This window comes from Glycine max, chromosome 17, assembly GCF_000004515.6.
Source record: "Glycine max cultivar Williams 82 chromosome 17, Glycine_max_v4.0, whole genome shotgun sequence".
Taxonomy (NCBI): domain Eukaryota; kingdom Viridiplantae; phylum Streptophyta; class Magnoliopsida; order Fabales; family Fabaceae; genus Glycine; species Glycine max.
Genome location: NC_038253.2, coordinates 6,567,633 through 6,586,307, shown reverse-complemented (window position 1 = coordinate 6,586,307; position 18,675 = coordinate 6,567,633). Strand labels below are relative to the sequence as shown.

The 18,675-nt window shown below is 32.3% G+C and overlaps 3 protein-coding genes and 1 long non-coding RNA gene across 4 annotated transcripts; all 4 read right to left on the bottom strand.

Moving 5' to 3' along the window:
* Window positions 1–2,732: 2,732 nt before the first annotated feature.
* Window positions 2,733–3,509, bottom strand: LOC100305936 (60S ribosomal protein L27a). The gene has a single exon (NM_001248266.3). It carries the CDS (start codon window positions 3,449–3,451, stop codon window positions 3,011–3,013), a length of 441 nt encoding a protein of 146 aa, NP_001235195.1. The 5' UTR covers window positions 3,452–3,509; the 3' UTR covers window positions 2,733–3,010.
* A 1,483-nt stretch (window positions 3,510–4,992) lies between these two features.
* Window positions 4,993–10,110, bottom strand: LOC100817092 (DEAD-box ATP-dependent RNA helicase 30). The gene is made up of 10 exons (XM_003549552.5): window positions 9,856–10,110; window positions 9,255–9,757; window positions 8,976–9,155; window positions 8,728–8,889; window positions 8,489–8,643; window positions 6,988–7,080; window positions 6,711–6,796; window positions 6,404–6,630; window positions 5,432–5,665; window positions 4,993–5,352 (listed from the first exon to the last, which is right to left on the bottom strand). The coding sequence occupies exons 1-10, from the start codon at window positions 9,909–9,911 to the stop codon at window positions 5,240–5,242; spliced, it is 1,809 nt and encodes a 602-aa protein (XP_003549600.1). The 5' UTR covers window positions 9,912–10,110; the 3' UTR covers window positions 4,993–5,239.
* A 1,743-nt stretch (window positions 10,111–11,853) lies between these two features.
* On the bottom strand, window positions 11,854–15,158 carry LOC100816919 (U-box domain-containing protein 33). The gene is made up of 5 exons (XM_014769513.2): window positions 14,566–15,158; window positions 13,168–13,286; window positions 12,948–13,066; window positions 12,536–12,726; window positions 11,854–12,255 (listed from the first exon to the last, which is right to left on the bottom strand). The coding sequence occupies exons 1-5, from the start codon at window positions 15,032–15,034 to the stop codon at window positions 12,224–12,226; spliced, it is 930 nt and encodes a 309-aa protein (XP_014624999.2). The 5' UTR covers window positions 15,035–15,158; the 3' UTR covers window positions 11,854–12,223.
* Window positions 15,159–15,922: 764 nt separating this feature from the next.
* On the bottom strand, window positions 15,923–18,176 carry LOC121173819 (uncharacterized). Its single transcript, XR_005889302.1, has 2 exons — window positions 17,687–18,176; window positions 15,923–16,506 (listed from the first exon to the last, which is right to left on the bottom strand). It is a non-coding gene; the product is annotated as an uncharacterized lncRNA (long non-coding RNA).
* Between the last annotated feature and the right edge of the window lie 499 nt (window positions 18,177–18,675).

Genomic DNA, 18,675 nt, shown 5'->3' with positions numbered 1-18,675 from the left:
ATGCAATTCCAATTTGCTTTATTTTATTTTTTTAGTTTTCATTTCACGGTAAACCTCGACCAATCTAAATCAAGTCATACATCCAATTTAAAAAATAAGATTAAATTACACTCTCATCCATTTAGAAGGCAAATATTACACTGTCTTTCCTTTTTATTAAAATAAACAATTTAGTTTATTTAACTTAATATAATTAATCTAAAAAAAAACTTAACACTGTTAAAATAAATTATTCTTGCATCTCCTAAAAGATGCATGTATTAGAATGTTTACTCCTCTTATGTTTACATATAAAATAAACTATACATTCTTTTCCGAAAAATTGCAAGTAATATATCTTTCCTTTCCTTTTATATTAAAATATATAATTTACTCTATTTGGTTTTACAATGTTAAAGAGTTCTTTGAAAACTTCTAGAATATATTTATAATTAATATATATACTAAAATAGATAAATTTTATTTAGTAATAAATTTTCAAAGTATATAGTTTTATTTAAGAACTTATGGGTTTAATATATATATATATATATATATATATATATATATATATAATGAAAAATATCAATTATATTTATTTTAAAGTAAAACTTATGTTTAAAATGTTAATATACTATGCATTACTATAAAATATAAATTAAGATTTAAGTTATCTTCAACAAAATTAGTTGGAAACTAAAAAGTTTATCAGCAACTCAAAGTTGAGAATTGATAGTTAAAAAGTTAGTTTATCAAATTATAAATGTGTAGTAAAACTAGCTGTTGAAATACAAAGGGTAAAATAACAAAAAATAATAAAATCATAGTTTACTTAAAAAAGACAACCAAAAAAAAAAATATTGAGGATAAAAATGAAAAAAAATAATATTAAAAGTTATAGGTTAATGTTACTTCATGTAGCATTTTAAAAAATACTACAAATTATTCAAAAATTACTAAAAAATTATCGAACAATCAAGTAAATATTTTAAACTAATAAGAAAATAAAAAATTAACTGAAATTACGTAATCTTAATATAATTTGATATATACTATGGGGATCTGCATTAGGGGATATTGAAGTAAAAAAATATTTTGAAAGTATTTTTTAATGGAAAGTTAATTGATTCTACCAAAAATGTTTTATTTTTAAAAGATTGATGTATATTTTTAGTAGGGATGGGTAAATAGATTCAGGTCCATGGACCAGTCTGTGGGACCCATAATCTGTGCAGACTATGGACTAATTTTTTTAAAAAATTCATGACTATATAAGATTTTAAGTCCGTCCTGCATAATCCACGTATTATACGAATTTGGCCAGCAAGTTCTGCAAGTTGACCCACAAATTCACAACTACAATTAAGTCCAATCTAAACCCAATTAATCTTAAAAGTTCAGTCCAAAGTTTATTTACATTTATATTGAAAATTTATTTGATTATGTTAAAACTTTTATAATTAAGTATTTATTAAATATTTATTAAGATTTTTAAAAAAATAATATATAATTAAGTGTAATTGACTATTTTTTAAAAGAAAAATGTATTTATTTTAAAAATACATTTTTTAACAAAAAATAGACTCATGTAAGAAAACAAGACGGACTCACCTGATCCGCTGCCAATATAAGCTTATAAGGACAAGCCTTACATGAGACAAACCAACCCGCTTATCCACCCCTAATTTTTGGTCCCTTATTTTTTTATTTTAAATTTCTTTTGTTCCTTTATCTGATAAAAGAATATTTAATCATTAATCTCTCAAATTTGAATCATTGTTGCTATTTCGAAACAATGATTTTTTTAAATCTTGCGAGACATTAAATGCATGAAAAGAGAAGAATATATTGTCTAACATATCGTTGATAATTATTTCTCAACACAATTTCAATTGAAAAGTCATCCGAATAAAGGAGGATTAGAGACAATGATAGAACTTAATTTATCATTCCATACATTACTCAAAACAAATGAGATATTTTATTTATAGACATAAATCTACAACTCAAAAAAATCGCCCAATGTATTGGCCAATAAAAGTCTTTTTGTATGGGTTTTTTCTTCGTTTTTGACATATTAAGTACAGGTTAAGGTTGGCCATTTTGACATTCCTCAAATATATGCAATAAACAAACTTATTTCAAATTAACAAGCAATGAATCAAAGGCCTAGGAACAGGTATATATGTTAATAAAGATTTCTTTTTAATGGTGAGAGAATTGGGAGCTAAGGCCTTCTCAATAAATTATGCACCCAGCAAAGGCCTTCTTCAAGAAATATGAACATCAATTTTGAGAATTGTTTCCGGCGATATACCACAAAAGGAACACTGAGGATCAATTTCTTTTTGTTGGCTAAGAGAATCAGATGTTATACCTCAAAATGCACCCAAGGGTTATCATGCACGATTGCACGAGGTTGAAAATGAGGTGCGGATCACTGAAAAGGGGAGAAAACTTCCTCCATGGGGGGAGAAACTAGCCATCAATTCCCCTTCCCAAGTCACGGAATCAAATGTAGCAAGACTTGGATAGGGGAAGTTTTTCTCAAGATCCTATTATAGATATCATCAGGGAACCAATTAAGACTTTCACTACATCCGATTCGCCAATACTAATTAAAAAGCTGCACCCGAAAGTTTCACATGACACCCATGGATGCTCCCAAAGATAATTTCTGAATTTATCGTCTAACTATTTTCACAATTTCATCAAGGAAAAGTAACCAGTTTTAACAAACACAATCTGATTGAAATCAGCATACACCGAACCTCGAAGAGATGCTTAATCTGATTGAAATTAGCACTAGAATGGCAACACTACCGACTAACAGAGATGCATAGGGAATAGGTTTCAATTAGTGCATGTAAAACTCCCATCACATAACATAACACGCAACAAAAACGATAGAATCCAGAACACTGAGAATATAAAAAACCATTTAAACTAATACAGTTCAGAGAGATTAAATCAAGAACCAAAAATAACAACAGATCTTAAAATCCTTTAAAAATAAAAATACCCTAAAAAATCAAGCGGTGAGAACGACGGCTCCACCGGCCTCCTTGATCTTCTTCTCAGCGATCTTGGAAATAAGCTTGGCCTTGACGACAAGAGGCTGGTTCTGAGGCAAAACCCCTTTACCCAAAACCTTAAAGTAACCGAACTGGGTGACATCGAGCAAGGGTGCCTTGTCGGCGGTGGCCTTGTCTTTGGCCTCCTGGGGGAGGAGGGACCACAGCTTGTCGATGTTGATGATCGGATTGTAGAATTTGTTGCGAAGTTTGTGGAAGTAGCGCATGCCTACCTTCCCGAAGAAACCAGGATGGTACTTGTCGAAGAGGATACGGTGGTGATGCATGCCACCGGCGTTACCGCGACCTCCGGGATGCTTGCGGTGCTTTCCGATACGGCCGTGTCCGGCGCTGACGTGACCTCTCTTCTTCCTGTTCTTCTTGAACCTGGTCGTCATTTTCTCTTCCGCTCTTCTCTCTCCCACACTATCTGTTTTTCTCAGAGAGCGGCAGCACAAACGAATTAGGGTTTTGGGACTTATAACCTAGCTACAGCTCGAGATTTTACTTATTTGCCCCCATCTCTCACACAGTCACTCACACACGCATGTTCATGTTGCTGTTTTTTTAATTAAATAAAATATTTTTTTCAAGAGAATTAAATAAAATATTAATAAGTATAAGTATCCAAATAAATTCAAATATATATTTCCAAAAATTATATGTATCATTGTGCATTGCACAGGATGAATTTTTATTTTATACAAATAAAATTTATAATAAATAAGTATTTCTAAATATATAAAATATATTATAATTATATTTTAGATTTGTTATAATAAATAATTTTTATTGTGCTATATTATTATTTTTAATTATTGATAATTTCTTTTAAATTATTGAAAATGATAGATTGAATGAATAAGAATTGTTACACATTAGAATCATTAGATTTAAAATCATTAAATTTAAAAAAAATGAATGACAAAGATGAGAAATAACTCTTTTAGAATTATTTTTGAAATAAAAAACAAATATCATAATATAAATTATTTTATCTTAAATCTAAAATATAATTTATATGTTTAAAAATATCAATTTATTAAAAAAATTAAAATACAATATAATTTAAATATTTAGAAGTATTTCATTATTATAAGTTTTAGTTGTATAAAACAAATTTGTATTATTGGGATTGTATAGTTTTGGTTTTCTTTCTTTCCTATCAACTAAATTTAGGACTTTCTCTTCGTCTTTCTATAATTATATATTTCATTGATTGAGAAAATGTATTTTTTGAAAACGTTTTTTGAGAAACTCAATCCACTCCTTTGAATTTGACTATCCATTTGGATAACATCAAAATAGTAAAGAAGATTAATGAGAAAATGAACTTCGAAATATTACACTTCTCATATTTAGTACAATTTTTAAGAAATTGTATATTACATTAAAATGGATTAAAGTATTACATATATTCGTCACTCAGAAACGTGCTGTAATTCTTTAAGGTAAAGGGAATGACGATATAATTTGAACATCTCTAAGAAGAATAAAAGTATAATCCAGCCTTAAAAAATTTAGGCAGAACAAAACACTGATGATTTAGTTAGTTTCAATTTGATTTTTTATGTAAAAAAAAAATCAACACAATAGACTTAAATTGGATTATTCAAGTTGAAAAAGAAAACAATAATAATTACTAAAAACTACTTTCAGTTAGAGGTAATTCTTAATAAATTTTGCAATAACGAAATAAGATCAACTACCCAACAAATACCGTCATAACTATATTTCGTTGTGAAAAACTTATTTACTAGATATTTGACGGGCAGAAAAGTAGAACCAGAGTTTGTGAATGGTACAAGTTAACAATAACATCGATGATTCAAGCAAAATGACAATGAAGAATTTGAGAGTTTCTGTTTATTTTTTCTTCATTCCATCTTCTTTTCTTCTATTTTCATTCTTCTTCCCTTGTCAAATGAAGGATAAAGACTGTAAGAAAGCATTTGATCATCTATTATCAAGCTACTGTTCTTATCAAGTCTATGAAAAAAAATAAGATACATGTATGACATAACACATGCTTTCCAGACTTCAGTCGTTGAAAAAATAAGATCAATTTTTGTCCTAAAATCTAACAATGTGCTGTTTCAAGTGTAATTGTGGTCAAATAGATGCATGTTCAAAATCAACACCCCAACATTTGTAAAACTAAGAATTTGCCCAAAGCAGCACCAAAACTATAGACAATGCCAGGGCCGCTTCGAACCTAGAGGAATGGCATTGGAACCTGACGTTAAACCACGATTTCCATAGCCTCCTCGTCCTCTTGAGCGAAAACCTCCCCCTGATCCTACAAAATGATAAGAACTGTTTACAGACCATCCTAATGAAAACCTCAGGCTTCAGTGTCGAAAAGAAATTTTAATTACCAAATTGACCAGAACCAGCTGACCGAACCAATGCAGTCAACGCAGGACTCACAGTCTGACCAGCATCTTGTAAAATCTTAATCAGATCCCTAGCAAACTTAGCATTGGCATGTGTAAAAAAGGTGTATGCAGTTCCTTTAGCCCCTGCACGACCAGTTCGACCAATTCTGTGGACATAATCTTCCAGGCTTGTTGGAAAATCATAATTGATCACACATTTTATGTCTTTCACATCTACAAGCAACAAAACAAAACATCATAAGGAATTAAGTGTAGGTTTTAAAAATGGAGAAAACTGCAAAAAATCCTTATCCCTGCACTGTAAGATTCTAGAGATCAAATAGATCAAACTCAACACATTCATTACATCAATGTGCACACCTTAACCTTCCAGGGATAAGGAGCAGCTTCACCATCATGCCATCTACCACATGCAATTATTGACTAAGCATGTATGAGTCAACCGGGCTGCAAAGACAACCAGCTCTATAACTGTGGATGGGGGATCAATCAATTTGACTTATATCTCTTCAGGCAACACTGACAAATTATTGATGACTAACCTTGTTATGCCAATCATGCAAAACGCCAAGCATTAACCCATCCTATGAAATTTACAGGATCACACATGATATGCTACCTCAGAAGTTATAGATCAACATCCAAGCCACATATCAAAGGAACTCTGACCCAGGCATCCATATAACTTGACACCTCTAAAAAATATAGTTCCCAAATTAACAGGAGCAGATAGTCTACCAACTGCAGCAAAACAGTTTCATCTCAGTATGCAAGTCATTAAACCCTTGGTCAAGTTACAGGCAGTTCCAACACACTGACAATATGGCCCTGTACACACCCAAACCACAAATTATATCAAGGGAAACTGGACAGCAGCCGGCCGACTCGCCCTATTGTTAAAGTTTTAGACCTAGACCAAAAATCCTAAGCTTCTAAACACAGTGATCCTACCAAGACCCCGTGCAGCAACATCAGTGGCAGTCATTATTGGACTTCTGCCACTCTTAAATTCAGCCAAGACCCAATCCCTTTCAGCCTGGTTTTTATCACCATGGATGGATAGTGCTGGCCATCCATCCACTCTCATTTGTCTCGTAACTTGATCACATCCCTTTTTTGTCTCCATAAATATTAAAATTCGGCTACCATCCATCACTTCTTTCAGCAGTCTGATTAATCTGCATTTTCAAGCTAAAGTGTTAATTTGGAAAGCAAAAACATTGGTCACCGTCTGTCTATTATTAGTGATGACACAAACCTATTGTATTTCTCCATGTCTGTTACAACTTCAACAATTTGATTTATAGATTGATTTGCCTTCAGGTATGGTGACCCAATAATTACCTATAATATCATGATATCCCACAGGAAAATGCATGCGTCAATAATCACCCAAATGATTTTTACTTAAGTCGATTCAGAGCACAAAATATTTTTTTCTTTGGAAAGACCAGCAACATACAAATATAGATATCCATAAGTTACAAATGATAGCAAACAAAAGAATAAAAAAGTGGGAACACTATTGCAATAACCTTGTATGGGTTGTGCAGAAACTGCCTTGCCAGAGTTTCAACATCCCTTGGCCATGTAGCACTCCATAATAATGTTTGCCTATCTGGTCGAATCTGGTATTTCAAATCACAAATGTAACTATACAAAATGTATTAAAATCACACACCCACACACATAGGACATATCTAGTGAGAATAGTTCTCATCTTAAGAATGTGACGACTATAAATCTAAATTATACAACCATACATGAATAGTTAATAAATATAACTTTTTCAAGATTAAAAATTTGAAAAAGTTATATGCATTTATTTATTAATCTCAACGATTTAAATATGATTTAATGGTTTATATTCATTGTTCTTATTTCTCACACTAACCAATAGTTCTCACTTGATATGAGAGACAGACAGAGCATGAGAGTTGCTAATTTTGAACACACTGTGTGTAATTGACCTCTATTCCTTCATGACTGACACCAGGCAATATAAGTGTTAAGGGCATCCTTTGTAGAATGAGATAAAAAGCAAAGAGACACAAAAGGTTCTGATTATAGAAAATGGGCAAGTAAATCATTTTGAGTTTACTTTTATTCAGTGGGAAGTGGGGCCAAAAATTACAACCTGCGCAGAGAATGACTAGATGAGTCACAGTCCGTTTAAAAAAAAATCTAAAATATCTATCATAACAAGAAACCCTAGGATGTCTTTTTTTATTCCAAATTTCCAAAGGCCTAATTTTTTTCTTGATCCAGGCCTTCTACATCTCAAATGTTGATCAGTTGATGTAGAGTCCTATACAGTCAGAGTAAAGTTATTTAAGGATAACATTTGTGATTAATTAGGGTTATCCAACTAGTTCCATTATATATAATATATGTAACTGCGTCATTTTAATAAGACAACAAATCATTTAATTACGCACAAAACAAAGTGTTAGTCTCTTAATGACACATGTGCACTTAGAGAATCTGAATTCACTTGGAGATATCCAACATGTCCAATGGATCCTTCACATTTCTCCGTCTGCTGATGTTTAAGGCGAAAAATGTCTATCCACTAGATATGCTCATCTTGTAGCAATATTTTCCTGACCTTCCATTTGGATTTGAGCTTTAGAACAAGCAGTTGAAGAAGGAAGTGTGTCTGCTTTAGATTTCTGAATTGAAATTGTTGAAAGAAGGGCAGATGGAAGGTCAGGAAAACGCTGTTGAACAGGGGAATCCTTGAGACCCTTAACTATAACTTTTGAAACAATGTTGCTTTTGTTTACCATACTTTTTTATTTTTTATCATTTTCTATCCTCCCCACAATTTTCATCATTTCCTAGATTCTCATTTCTAAGAATCAAAACGCAGAAGAACCATGATTCAAGACACATGATCCAGACCAGAGTGCACTTGAGTAAGGGAGAGTGAATCTGGTTGGTAAACTATCAGTAGCACACAAATGGAAATAGATTTGAGGTTTCTTTTCCCCATTACTCAGTACTAACTAGTTACATGTTAGTTGCAAACAGTACCTGGGCTACAATTTTCCGTATCTGAGGTTCAAAACCCATGTCTAGCATTCGATCAGCTTCATCTAAGACAAGGTAAGTCACTCTCCGCAGGTTCGTGTGCTGAGCTTCCAACATATCTATTAGACGACCAGGTGTAGCAATAACTATTTCGACGCCTGTCAAGCATCAAAAGTTAGTCATCATGTTCTGGTTATTCCAAAAATTATTATCAAAGTACAAAAGGCAAGTAAACCATGTACCTCTTTTAAGCTCCCGAATTTGGGGACCCTTTGGTGCACCACCATAGATGCACGTACTTCTTTTATTTGCCCGAGACCCAAATTTAAGAGCCTCTTCCTGAATTTGAACAGCCAACTCTCTAGTTGGTGCTAAAACTAAGACAATGGGACCATCCCCATGTGCTGAAAAAGCAGCAAACACACCCATCATACCATAATAAAAGGTAAACATAGCATCTGACAGATTAGCAAGGGAATCCAATACATACCCAATCGAGGTTGTGCATTGACGTGCACTAAAGCAGGAAGCAAATACGCCAAAGTTTTACCCGAGCCAGTCTCGGCAATGCCAATTAAATCTCTACCCTTCAGAGCCATGGGCCAACCCTGAGCTTGAATTGGAGTGGGATCAGCAAAACGCAGATTGGCAATAACCTCAAGGCAGTAATCTGACACGAAAAACAACATAACATTCAATCAGATAAAGGAATCAAAGTGAAATCAACAAGCACCAAAGGGCAATACAAGAGCATAAACAAGTAAAATACCAGGAAAATTCGCCTCGTGAAACATCATAATAGGCTTTGGCACATCGTTGCCTTGCACGGTGATCTCTCTACTGGCACGGTAATGCAAAACTTCTTGCTCAGACATGGCCCTCACGGCAGGGCACTCAACATAGAAGTTCTTCTCAAAAGGGACCAAATTCTTAAAATCCTGCTTCGGGAGTGCAATGTTGTTCAAATCATCCCTAGAAGAACCACCACCGTGTCTACCTCCTCCTCTCGCGGAGCCCCTAAAACCGTGAGCTCCGGCTCTACCACCGCCGCCGCCACCACGGCCACGACCCATGTCGTGTTTTCTATCACTCACGGGACCATTGCCCGCTCTGCCACCGCCTCGACCTACGTTGAAGCCTCCGGAAGGAGGCACAAAGGGTGGTACCGGAGCAACGGGTGCGGATCCGAACCCGTTGGGTCCGGGGACGCCGTAGGGAACTGCGCCGCCGCGGCCGACGAAAGACGGAGGCGGAATAGGTCCAACGAAATCACTATCACAAGAAAACGATAAAAAAAAAAAAAAAACACAGTTTGTTTTCGTTCAGCGAATTGCAAACAGAAAAGTAATAAAATCAATAAAGGTACGTACCTGCGACGGCCGCGAAAAGAAGCGGCGTCGGAATATCTATTGTCGTAGGGGTTCATCTCGTTAGGGTTTCGAAAAATGAACGAATTGAAAAGAATGAATATAAGGCCTCCCACTCCCACGTTTGCTATCTGACACAGACGGAAAGAGACTCGGTTACTTCTTTTTACTTATTGACACGTCGTGGTTTGCTCGTTTCCATCACAGTTGCACATTGAATCTATTTCATTTCTTACCACCGGCACCGTTCAATGCTCCTGCATGTGTGCACCAATAATTTATTTTTACTAATAATATTCTCTTCTACTTTATCTTATGGATATTTTTAATGTCATATAAAAAAATAAGAGGAATACTAGCACTTTCTGACACATCCTTCAGTTTAATTACTCAAAATTTATAAAAAATTACCGATTTAAATAAATTTCACTTAATTTTTCATATCATGATTCTCATGTTATTTAAGAGGAAGACCTATTAAAATTAAATATTTTTAACTAATTTTAATCTATCACAAAAAAAAGTTAAAAAAATTATAAAAAAGAAATTATTGTTAGCATTTCTCAAAAACAATAAATTATCAACTAAATCTTATAACGAAGAACCCTTTACGTCGAGGTTGAAAAAGTAAAAATGTAGAAAAGATCCTAATTAATTTTGTTTTTAGTATTTTTTTTAATTTTAAATAAACTCTTAACAAAATGCTCATTTAAAATAAACTTTTAAACAAACCTTTAGCATCTCGGTTACACCTAAGTATGTATGAAATGGTTTATTGTTGTTTTCGAACTTATATTCCAAAATAACATCTTCCTCTGTACTTATTATTAAGTTTAAGATGATCCAATCCTATATAAAAGAAGTTAATTTAAATTATTTTAAATTTTATTTAAAAGAATGACTTAAATGAGGGTAAGTTGAAAAAGTAAAAGAAAAGAAAAAAACGTTAGAGAGCGTAAATAAACATTAGATTACTTAAAATTGTATCAATCTCTTATCTGTTACTTTTTTTAATCACAAATTGTTTTTTAGAGACACAACTAAACACTAAATTTAAATATCTTTTAATAAAAATTCGAACATGATTCACTGTGTTGTAAAAGAATAGTAACTTCCAATAAACTCAATCCCATTGATATTTAATATTATTTTCTCTTTAATCCAACATGGAGCACATATAAGTAACTTCATTGTAATTCAAATTAAATAAAGCTGTTTATAAAGTTTACATAATAATATAATATAAAATTGTGTAACTAATATCTTTTAAATAGAAATTCCCTCCTATTCATTTCACCGTACGGTGAAATTCACAATACTTTTATTTCCAAATATTAATAATATAATTAATATGAATTCTCTAACACATTTTTTTTATTATACATCACAGATCACAAATATTTTTTAATTTATTGGATCAAGAAATAATCTCACTCATAATATGTGATTGTCACTGGTTAAAAAAAATTTTACATACAATAAAAATTAAATACGAATTTTCTTGTTAAATAGATTATCCTCACTCATGTAAGTGAGATTAGGGCTATGTCTAGAAAATTTGAGACCTTAAACAAACTTTTATAGAGACATGATATAAATTATTATTATTTATATTAATATTTTAATTTTACAAACTTTGAATGAATATTAGTATATTCAATATTTTTTAGATGTAATTGATTTATCATTTTTTCATTAATTGAACTAATTTTTGTATTTTTTTTACAAATAGTAAAAAATTTATTAAGATTGAATAAAAAAATTTAAACTTTTTTCTTTATTTTTTAAGACCAAATTCATAATTTTTATTTCAGATTTTCTATCACTACAAAATATAATATAATAAAAAATAAGAAAAATGAAAAAAAAAACTTTGATTTTATAGGCACATTAAAATAGCTTTTGATTGCATAATGATTTTACCGAAATGTAAACAAATAAAATTAATTGTATTCGACCGATTGCAAAATTATAGGCACATTAAAATAACTTTTAATTTTCTTAATTTATTTCAGCATTGAAATAATCACAATACTATCTTACACATGTACTAAGGTTAATCATAATTAATGCTAAGAACAATAGCTATTATGAGTTATATAAAGTGTACACTAATAATTGATAAAAATATGAGGCCTAAGGATAACACTTAATAGCTTACACCACCTTAAAGCCAAACTTTATACTATTGTGTGAATCCTTGAGTTAGTTGTGTGAGACACTAAGATCCCCCTGATACTTTAGGTTTATGGTTCGTGGGCCCATTTGCCTCCTCACGATTTCTAAAGCTTGCTTCGTTGAGCAAGTCAGCACGCTGGACAATTCAAATTCAAACTACTTGAGCATCGTTTTTGCTAGCGTGAGAAATGTACTAGCTACTACCATTGTCTTCTCTCACGCACCCTGAAAGCAAGGGAAGGGAGAGATTATAAAATTAACCAAAACATCCAACCAAATAATAATAAAAAAAGTACAAATATAATCTCTAATTAATATGAATTATGCTCAAGGCTACTGAATGTGCACTATTGCAGTCAAATTAATCTAATCTGCCAATGTGTAGTTAATTAGCCAATGTGTCTGTAGATGCAATTTCTTTCATGCATTGCTGAAATACATAGCTTCCCCATACCACAGATAGTACAAGAGTTTAGGGAGAAGATCAATAGTTGACTGAACTTGCCTGAAAAGCACATGCACTGAAAGAAGTTGTTTTTCAAGTGACTTTTATTTTGTGATGTTATGCCGTTGGATACCAAGCCATTCATGTAAGGGTCGGACACTAACACCTTGCCGTTATAAACCAAGGTAACTTCGCAGGAGCTCGGTGCATGTTTCTTTATGAACTCTCCTTTGCTCAATTTGTTATTGCGCCTATTCAAAATAACAAATTAGAGAAAGAAGGTAAATAATCTTTAACCTTTAGCAAATCCTTGTGGCATTGTCTTATCAAGGACACTTTCTTCTAAAACAGAACACGTGTTTAACTGATTTTCTGACAATTTATAGTTGCATTACTTGTTAGTATCAAGAAGGATAAATTTTACTCCCTTTATCATTCATTTGTGAATGAAACCCAAGTAGTGATATCATACCGTGTGAATGGTAGTTTTTTGATTCCGATGACAATGTTGGTTATGGTAAGAATAGAGATGAGGTCCAGAATTGCTTTTCCTTTGTCATTGCTTTCCAGGAGCAACGTTTCTGCAGTTACCTGGGAGGAGAGGAAAAATCACGGAGACAAATAGGAAGGGATAACAAAAAATGCAGAGTTAGATTAATTTTAGCATATGGTTTTTGGTCTAACTCTAGTACCTTGGCTTCATTACTCATCTGAATGTACTTTTGCAAAAGATCCTTCCTCTTGTTGTTCACCTCATTCACGTATAGTCTCACTTGTTGCGGGGTTAGTTGACTTCTTTCAAACTTTCCAACTATCAGATATGTCATTACCACCAAGCACATATCATTTGAGGTTTGAATTTTGAAATTCAGTTCAGTGGTGGTTTAGATGTATTGTTGATAGACAATGCACAATTTTTCATAGGATGAGCCCTAGGCCCAAATAGAGGGTTTTTATAGATTAGATAATTTAGATATTATCCTTTTGATGTTATTTGGTTTTATTTTAATTTCCTAAAATACTAGATAGTGACACATGTATGGTTGTCATTCATATATTAGGGTTATTATATAACCTAAGATTTGCATCTATTGAGGTATCAAATGAAAAAGTTTGAAATTAATCTTGTTTATCTCTTTATAGCTTCTCTTTAGTCTTTTTTGGTGTTTTATTATGGGGTTTGGGAGGATGAAGGTGGGGAATAATAATAATAAGGGGCCAACTGAGGAGAAGAAGGAGCGGCTGTAGCCACTGCAATGGAGGGGAATGGTCCTCGGGAGAGTAATAGAGATGACTGTGTTGTTGGTGGTAGCGGTTGCACCAGCGGTGGCAACTGGGGTTGTGGTGGCCACCATTAAGCATGATGGTAGTTGTTCATGAGTCACTGAGGCATAGATGGAACTATGAAAACACCAATGGTTAATGGTAGAATGCTAAAAAATTACACTATTTCTACTCCTAATAAAATACTATAAAAAGACTAGAGAAAAACTATAAAGAGATAAATAAGATAAATTTCAGATTTCTTCATTTGATATCTCCTCAATAGGTGCAAATCATATATTATATAATAACCCTAATGAATGACAACTATACATGTGTCACCATCTAGTATTTTAAGAAATTAAAATAAAACCAAATAACATCAAAATGATAACATATAAATTACCTAATCTAAAAAAACCATTTATTTGGATCAATTTTCATATACTCGTGCTATAATTTATATGCAACACCATTTAATATAGCAATGGCAAGAGAGAGCAGAATACTATAGGGTGATGTGTAGGAGCAATCATATTCTCTCTAAAGAAGTAGGTGTCAGTGCCACTAGAACATATTCCAAAGGAAAAGTTCATACAAGTTAAATCTGTTTTCTGTGACTTTTGAATTTGTTTGGATACAAGATATAAGTGTGTTTTTGAGAGTTTCTTTACTGAAAATATAAAACTTCTTTTAGTAGAAAAGCTGTCAAAAGAACTTTTTAGTCTTGGATTTAAACAGACTCAAGTACTAATCTACTGAACTTGATGGAAAAGTCTTCCTATAGAAACGAGAATGAAAAAAAAAATGAAAAGATTAGTTGTTACCTGGCGTAGGAATCAAGGTGATTGGAGAAGAGACATGGATAAGAAAAATCCGGGAACCGGGAGAAACAGCATGATCAAGAGCCCATTTCACTACATTCAAGTCATCTTTGCCTACAGCCACATAAAGATCGTCAACTCTTCTATCTTTGTTGCTTATGCTCTTGCCATCTTCAACTATCTCCACAATTTCTGTTGTCAACGATTGTCTAGAATAGTGGCCATAGTCACCGTTTTCTTCTTCGCCAATAACCTCATCATTAACTCTGATTAAACCTTTGATTTCATCAAATGCTCCAGAAACTTCAGGAGTCACAATTTCTTGGAAGTTATAGCCGTAGGAATCTCTGCCATTAACATTATCTCTGTCACTTCTCTTGAGATTCCCAAATGCCTGTGCCGTTTCTGACAACCATATTGATCTAGAATAGTAATCTTTTGCTTCTCTTGGGGTGCGATTCACATCTTCCATATCTCTGCTTCTTTGTCTTAACTCTCAACTTCCCCCACACATTACAAATGAGGGTAGGAATAGAAAGAGAATGAATTAGTTTATTCTAAATTGGCATTACATGAAGGCTTCGTTGCTATCAAGTATCAAAGCCTCAAACTAAGTGAAGAAAGGAGATTCTCTTTTGTCAATTTAAGTAAATAAACTCTTTTGTCAATATCAGCAGCTCATTGGACATGTCAGGATTCTATGCCGACCATTTTTGCTTTTTTTTTTGGGCAATAGTGTCCTTTGGCTATTTAGTTGTAACAATGTAGGCGTCTTGCTATAATCGCTATAACTTTGACCCCTTCATGATTAGCTTAGGACCATATCATCTTTACCTATGGACCTCTAATTCTGATAGGAAGCTTTGGTGTCCTTGTATTTGAGAAGTATAGCATAGTCTATATGATTATAATGGTATCAATGGAATGCATGCATTACATTCTCTAAAGTATCAATGTATCATGATCGCATGGATCGATGCTTGGTTTAATGCCAGCTAGCTTCTTTGAAGTTTAGCATGCTTTACGTACCCTTCATGATCAGAAGAAAAAAGACAGCAGCAAAATCAATCAGCTAGTAGAAATTTCCGAAATGTTATTTGCAATAATATACGGGGAATAGTTTATCTTGCTAGCAATGTAATAACCTTTCGTTGATGTCAATGCTAAAATCCATGAACGTCTTAAGCTGTCGTGTATCACATTTTAAGGATATATAATAATGACATTGTTTACTTAAGGTGTTAACATTCCAACAACGACTCTTGGCACATCATATGAAATAACAATCATTTGGATGTACTAGAAAAGACCTTTATCTTACTCCGATGAGATGCAATAAATCAGGAATATTGTAAATATATAGTCCTAACTTTGACAGTATGTTTGATTAAAAAAATAATGAAATTATAACAATAAGGTACCAGTAGTACCCATCCTTGCTTACCCGACCTTGACCCATCACACTCGGTACAAGAAAACTAACAATAAATATATCCTCTTTCACACCTTTTTCTTATTCTGGGACTGTATGGAAGAGGACTAAATTTTTTTAAAAAAATCTTAGTCACTAAAACTTAAAAAATCTAATGATCTAAAATTTACTTTCCCACAGTGGAAAAAATCTTTACTTTTCCACCGCTGAATTCGTCACCAAAAAACTTCCCACTGAAACTCAAACAAAAGACCAGCCCCACCCAATATATAATCCTGCAAAACACAAAGAATGTCATGTCAGGGAAACAATGCAAGCACCAGGATTCAGCCTCCATTTGCTAAAAGAATATCCGAAGAACCACTTTGAAGCTCCCTTAAGCCAAGACAATGATTTCATCCAGCATTTTATGCTTGTCGAAAACTCCACCTCTGAACCCGCAATTATTTCTAGTCATTCCAAATTGTCCAAACCGTGGAGCACCAAATTAATCTCCAAGCTTTTCATTTGCTCTTTTGAACCCAAAGAAGAGAGCATGTTGCAAAAAGTGAGCACCAAATTAACATCCAAATTGTGACAAATATATGATTACAATGTAATAGGAGTTTTCATTAGTTAGATTATTCATTGGTTTGGTTCAACTATCCTGATCATATGAACCAAATCACTTCCGTTGTTGATTTTTTTTTTTAAATCGTGTTTCACCCGAACTTAACCAATAAAACTTAATTCATGTTGTTTTGGGTATTAAGTTTATGTTTTACAACTTATCACCCAAACACCCGCAATATTCACTTCTTTATTATTAATTTATCTTTTATTTTTTATTCTGTACAAACTCTAAAACTAGATTTTAAATATTTTTAATTTTTCTGCATTCGATTAGGATTGTTCCATATGATAAAAATTATAGAAATCAGTTTTTTTTTTAATTTTATTATAATATTATAGTCAATAGACTTGAGGGCGAGCCCTGGTACAGCGATAAAGTTGTGCCTTGGTGACTTGGTGGCTCAATTTTGATTGATCCAATTTCTATTCTCAATATGGATTGTTTAAAAAAAAACTCTAAAGAAAATTTCTTTTCTTTTTCTGGAAAAAAAAAGACATGGAGTTACTTAACTAAAAGCAAAATTGAGTATAATTCTCAAATATTTGGGACCTACAAAATTAATTTAAGAACTCACTTTAAATCACCTTAATATTGAAATATTTTTTTTGTGTAAAATGTTTAAATTTATATATAACTATAAGACCTACAAAATTAAAATAAGTAACTCATTTAAATAATTATACATTTTAATGCGTAAATGTTCTTAAGAGTTAAAATTGAAACAAACAGATAAGTCAAGCAATGTGCATATTTTAAAATGTAATATATAAAATTATTTTATTATAAGTCATAAATTTCAAATAAAAAAAGAGAATGAATATTTTTAATTAAGTATGAGTTATTTTAAATATAATAAATATTATAATTTATTTAATTATTATATTTTTTTATTTATATTAATATAAAAAAATTGTATTAAAAATTATCCATAAAGCACTTAACATGGATACACCTCCAATACAAATATAACATAAAGGGTAAATTTAATTTTTGTTTTAAAGGTGAGCTAAGGAAATGAGAAAGAGATAAGGACATCCATTTATGTTGAATTTTTTTTTTAATTTGAATAAACAACTTACTATTATTTTTCGTGACTGGATTCCACGTGAAACTAACGGCGTGGTGCACAATTTGGCGGTCTTGTGAACTTGCAATGTGTATTTTCCCCAAACTTGGACTATCCCTCCTCTGAAGTCTGGAATGGATTCTCGTGATGCATTTTTAAGAGACAAACCTTTTGTCTCTTAGCCTTTTGTTTTGTTGCCTTTCCTCTTTCGTGATCAAACAAAAAAAGAATAAACAACTTAGTTAATTGCTTATTAAATAAGTGCTTAACATGTAAGCATTTATGTATAATTAAGTTGTTCCTATAATCTAAAAAGAAATTCATACAAGCTGTTTGCTGTTCCTATAAACATCTGAAATTTTATTAAAATAAGCTGAAATCTACTTATAAACATACTATTGACTATTTTAATAAGTTCTCAAATATTTAAACCATAAGATAATCTAAAAAATTCGTCACGCACCCAAAGTATATGTGATTCCTTATGTTAACATGCCACTGGGATTTCATTTACTTGATACTGATAGATTGCAACTAGGATAGATCGATAGAAGCAGATTGTAAAAAAAAAAAAATATATATATATATATATATATATATATATATATATATATATATATATATATATATGTGTGTGTGTGTGTGTGTGTGTGTGTGTGTGGATGGAGGCTAAGCGTTCGTGGAAGGGACCAGAATCCCACTATCTGATTCGGATGGAGGAACTATCCAAGACGAAAATGGATGATTATAACCAAGAGCAGCCACATTACCAATTTGTTAAAGTGAGTAACACAACTATAGATAAACAAAAATATGATGTAATGATGATGGTCTGTGATAGTGTTATCGTGTACTAATTGCTTAATCACACCTTAGCCCAAATGTCAATTCAGGTAATACGAAAATGATGAAAACGGAGAATGAAGTTGTGGACATAACCCGTTCAAACATTACATTAGTTTGGTAAATTCGTAAAATATTACTGAAGAAAAATGCTTCATA